This window comes from Lactuca serriola, chromosome 5, assembly GCF_051521515.1.
Source record: "Lactuca serriola cultivar US96UC23 chromosome 5, Lser_US96UC23_V15, whole genome shotgun sequence".
NCBI classification, from domain to species: domain Eukaryota; kingdom Viridiplantae; phylum Streptophyta; class Magnoliopsida; order Asterales; family Asteraceae; genus Lactuca; species Lactuca serriola.
Window position 1 is genome coordinate 110,017,031 of NC_136412.1, and position 3,493 is coordinate 110,020,523.

Below are 3,493 nucleotides of genomic sequence, written 5' to 3' on the forward strand. Positions count from 1 at the left end.
AAAATTTAACAAAAACCACAATACCTGTATCTCCGATTAGAAAAGACATAACAAAGAGCAAAAAATCGTGTCTCAAACGAAAAAACACGCACCATAACACGCCATGGCGCGCCATATCACGCCTTGCCACGCGCCACGCCTAACAGAAATTTTATGAGGCTTTTCGTAACGGCGGAGCCACGCCTCACGCCATGGCACGCCTTTTAGAACACTGACTGAAACCATGAGACTGAGGAGGTACAACATTAGATGAGCCAACACTGGGATTAACTTGTTGAGAAGTGATATGAGGTTGAGAGACTTGAACTTGTTGCATGGATGGGATAACATAGGATGTAGGTTGAATCGGTTGATGAGTCATGAAAGGTTGAACTTGTGGAACATGTGGAATTGGAGTAACTGGAGGAGCTTGCGCAACAGTGAAGCTTGAAAAGGCATTGTTGTTTGTGGCTTGGATCCCTAGATTTTCAGTGGAATAAGAATTAACATGATTAATATCCCTCTGCTTGTCATCAAGATCACAAGCCTTGATGATAGCCATAGTTTCTGTCAGACTCAACCTGTTTAAGTCTTTTGTTTTCTTGATCACTGAGACATTCATATCCTAGGATTTTGGAAGGAAGTTTAACAACTTCTTGTTGATTTCTGATCTTGTTACCGAAACACCTGCAAAACTCATTTCTGTGGTGAGAGTAATGAACCTCTGGAGCTGGTTCTCAAGAGTTTCGCCCAGGACATAGTTGAACATGTTGAACTTTTGTCGAAGCATGTCCTGACGACTCTGCTTTATATCCTCATTACCCTCATAAACTTCTATTAATGCTTCCCAAAGTACTTTCATAGATGTATACTCACGGAAACCCTGAGTGATTTCTAGAGATAATGCCATAGTAAGCGTAGCAAGGGCTTTCTCCTGCTCTTCGACCTTTTCGAAATCCTCATCCGCATAATTTTCAATCCGTTTGTCTACAATTGTGTCATCCACTGTAGTAGTAATTCGAATTGGTCCCCTAAGTATACTGCGCCAAATCTGGAAGTCTTTCGTTTTAATATACTTCTCGATTCGGTATTTCCATTCTGGAAAGCCGTCAGCATTTAAGAGTCGGGGAATCCGAGAAGTTGTTCCCATGATGGTGTCAAGTTCCTGATATACTGTCATGCTTTGAGAATCCATTTGTTTTTTTTTTTTTTTATGATTTTAAAAAAAAAAATTTTGTTTGGAAAATGAAATTGAAAGAAAGAAAAAAATAAAAATGATCAAAGACAGGTTTTCGGTGGAAAAGTTAAACCGAAAACTAGGATCAAGTGAGTTTTTGGTTTCCTAAGGTTTTCGGTTTTTGAAGATGCTTGGCTTTTCGGTTTCTAAAGAATGAACAAAAATAGTTTTTGGTTTCTAAAGATGAATCGAAAACTAAGGATTTTTTCAGTGAAAACGTTGATTCTTGATCCGATCACTATTTTTCGCACAACCAAAACTTCCAAAAATGCTTCCAAATACACAGATTCAAATCTGATGCAGATCTTGATTTTGATAAGGCACACAACGACCCAGTCTTCAAACTAGAACATAATCGAACTTGCCAATGAACCGAAAATGAAGATCAAGGGATTGTTGATGAACCAAAAACCAAAAACACAATTGATTGACACTAGAATTGCTCTGATACCAATTGTTAGGTCCCAAATCTGTGGGATCTATCTGATGATCAATCAATTGCAATAGAAATGAAGAAGAAGAAGATTAAACAACCAAGCTTCCATACAATTCAACTATGAAATGTCAGATACAACTTGGATAGACCGAAAACTTGCTAGAACAACTAAACTTGCTTCTGACAACCTGACAACAATTTATAGCAATACACATCAGACCGAAAACAGGTTTTCGGTCAAAGCCTGACTGAAAACCTACCTAGACCGAAAACTCATACAATCACAAAAGACGTCCAAAACACATTAATAACAACCCTAAATCATCCCTGCATTAATGCCTAGCCCAAACCAAATATATTGGCCCTTTAATCAGATCTGGTTATGATCGAGCTCTAGAAGCTCAGATCCATTGCCTTTATTGAGTCAAATTCGTATGCAAGCCTAGATCTACGCTTTTAGTCCATTTAGAGCCCTTTAAACTCTTGGATATGCATGCATGCATGTAAAGTTGGAAACTTTACGTGTGAAAACCACCCTAGGAACCCAGATCTATTTGTTGCATGCACTAGAATCGATCAAAATCGCCTGTTTGGTGTCTGCATGCAAGAGACTCGGCGAGTTGTTCGTCGAACTCGACGAGTCGAGTCGCGAGTCCCCGATTTTTTCCCCTTTGATTTATTACGAGTGGAACTAGTGGGTTAGAGGTGGACTCGGTGAGTCGGGAGTCGGACTCAGTAATGGAAAGACTCAGCGAGTCAATGCCCTGACTCAGCGAGTCCTAGGCAATCTTCTTGCCTCAAGAATAGACTCGACGAGTTGTTCATACAACTCGACGAGTCACAGACCAGAGTGTTCTTATGATGAAGGAGGCCTCGACAAGTTGTTCGTACAACTCAGCGAGTCAGATGAAGATAGACTGATTATTCTAATCGAAGAGGAACTCGTCGAGTCCATGCCAAACTCGACTAGTAGTAGCGGTCAGGGAATTAAAAATGAGAGCAAGGACTCGACGAGTTGGGGGCCCAACTCAGCGAGTCAGGTCAACTACGTGTTGACTTTGACCAGGGTGTTGACTTTGGTCAGGGGTATGATAGTCATTTTACCCTTAGATTAGTTATCAGTAGTGATTGAATGTGTTTATGGGAATTGTAGTCGGGGAGACACCAGAGCAGCAGTAAAGAGTTCCCGAGTAGATTTTCAGCATCCAACTTTCGAGGTGAGTTTCCTTCCAGTAGGAACGGGTCTACGGCCAGAATGCCAACCCGTTTAGTTAGCAGTAGTTCCGGACCTTGGTCCGATGCAGTAGTATGTATGCTTGATGTCTTCATGATTCATGCATGTTTTGATATGTGTAGTATGTCGGGCAAGCCCGATATAGAATGTGATTATGCTATATGTTCATGATATGTTATATCCAATTTATTCCAGACTTCGGTCCGATGCCGGGCGGGGCCCGATGTAGTGGGCGGGGCCCAAGTTATTCCGGACTTCGGTATGATATTGGGCGATGCCCAGTATATGTTATCTGTATTGTGGTATGATATGTGGTAGTTTGGGGGAGCTCACTAAGCTTCGTGCTTACAGTTTCAGTTTTTGGTTTCGGGTACTTCCTCTAGGAAGGGGAAGAGCTCGGGATGATAGTATCGCACACACCACAACTTCAGTTTTTCTTATCCTGGGAGTTTTCATTAGAAACTATGATATGTTTTGATACAGTTGTTATGTTACATTTGTTATGATCTTTTGGGATACTCGTTCCTCAGTTTTTGTTGGTATGTTATCGATGATGTGATTTTTAGTATTATTAGAAAAAAAAATTGGGTCGTACTTTTGGACGTTA

At 40.8% G+C, this 3,493-nt stretch overlaps 1 protein-coding gene across 1 annotated transcript; it reads right to left on the bottom strand.

Moving 5' to 3' along the window:
* Positions 1-604: 604 nt before the first annotated feature.
* Positions 605-1,174, bottom strand: LOC145049731 (uncharacterized). The gene has a single exon (XM_078998099.1). It carries the CDS (start codon positions 1,172-1,174, stop codon positions 605-607), a length of 570 nt encoding a protein of 189 aa, XP_078854225.1.
* Between the last annotated feature and the right edge of the window lie 2,319 nt (positions 1,175-3,493).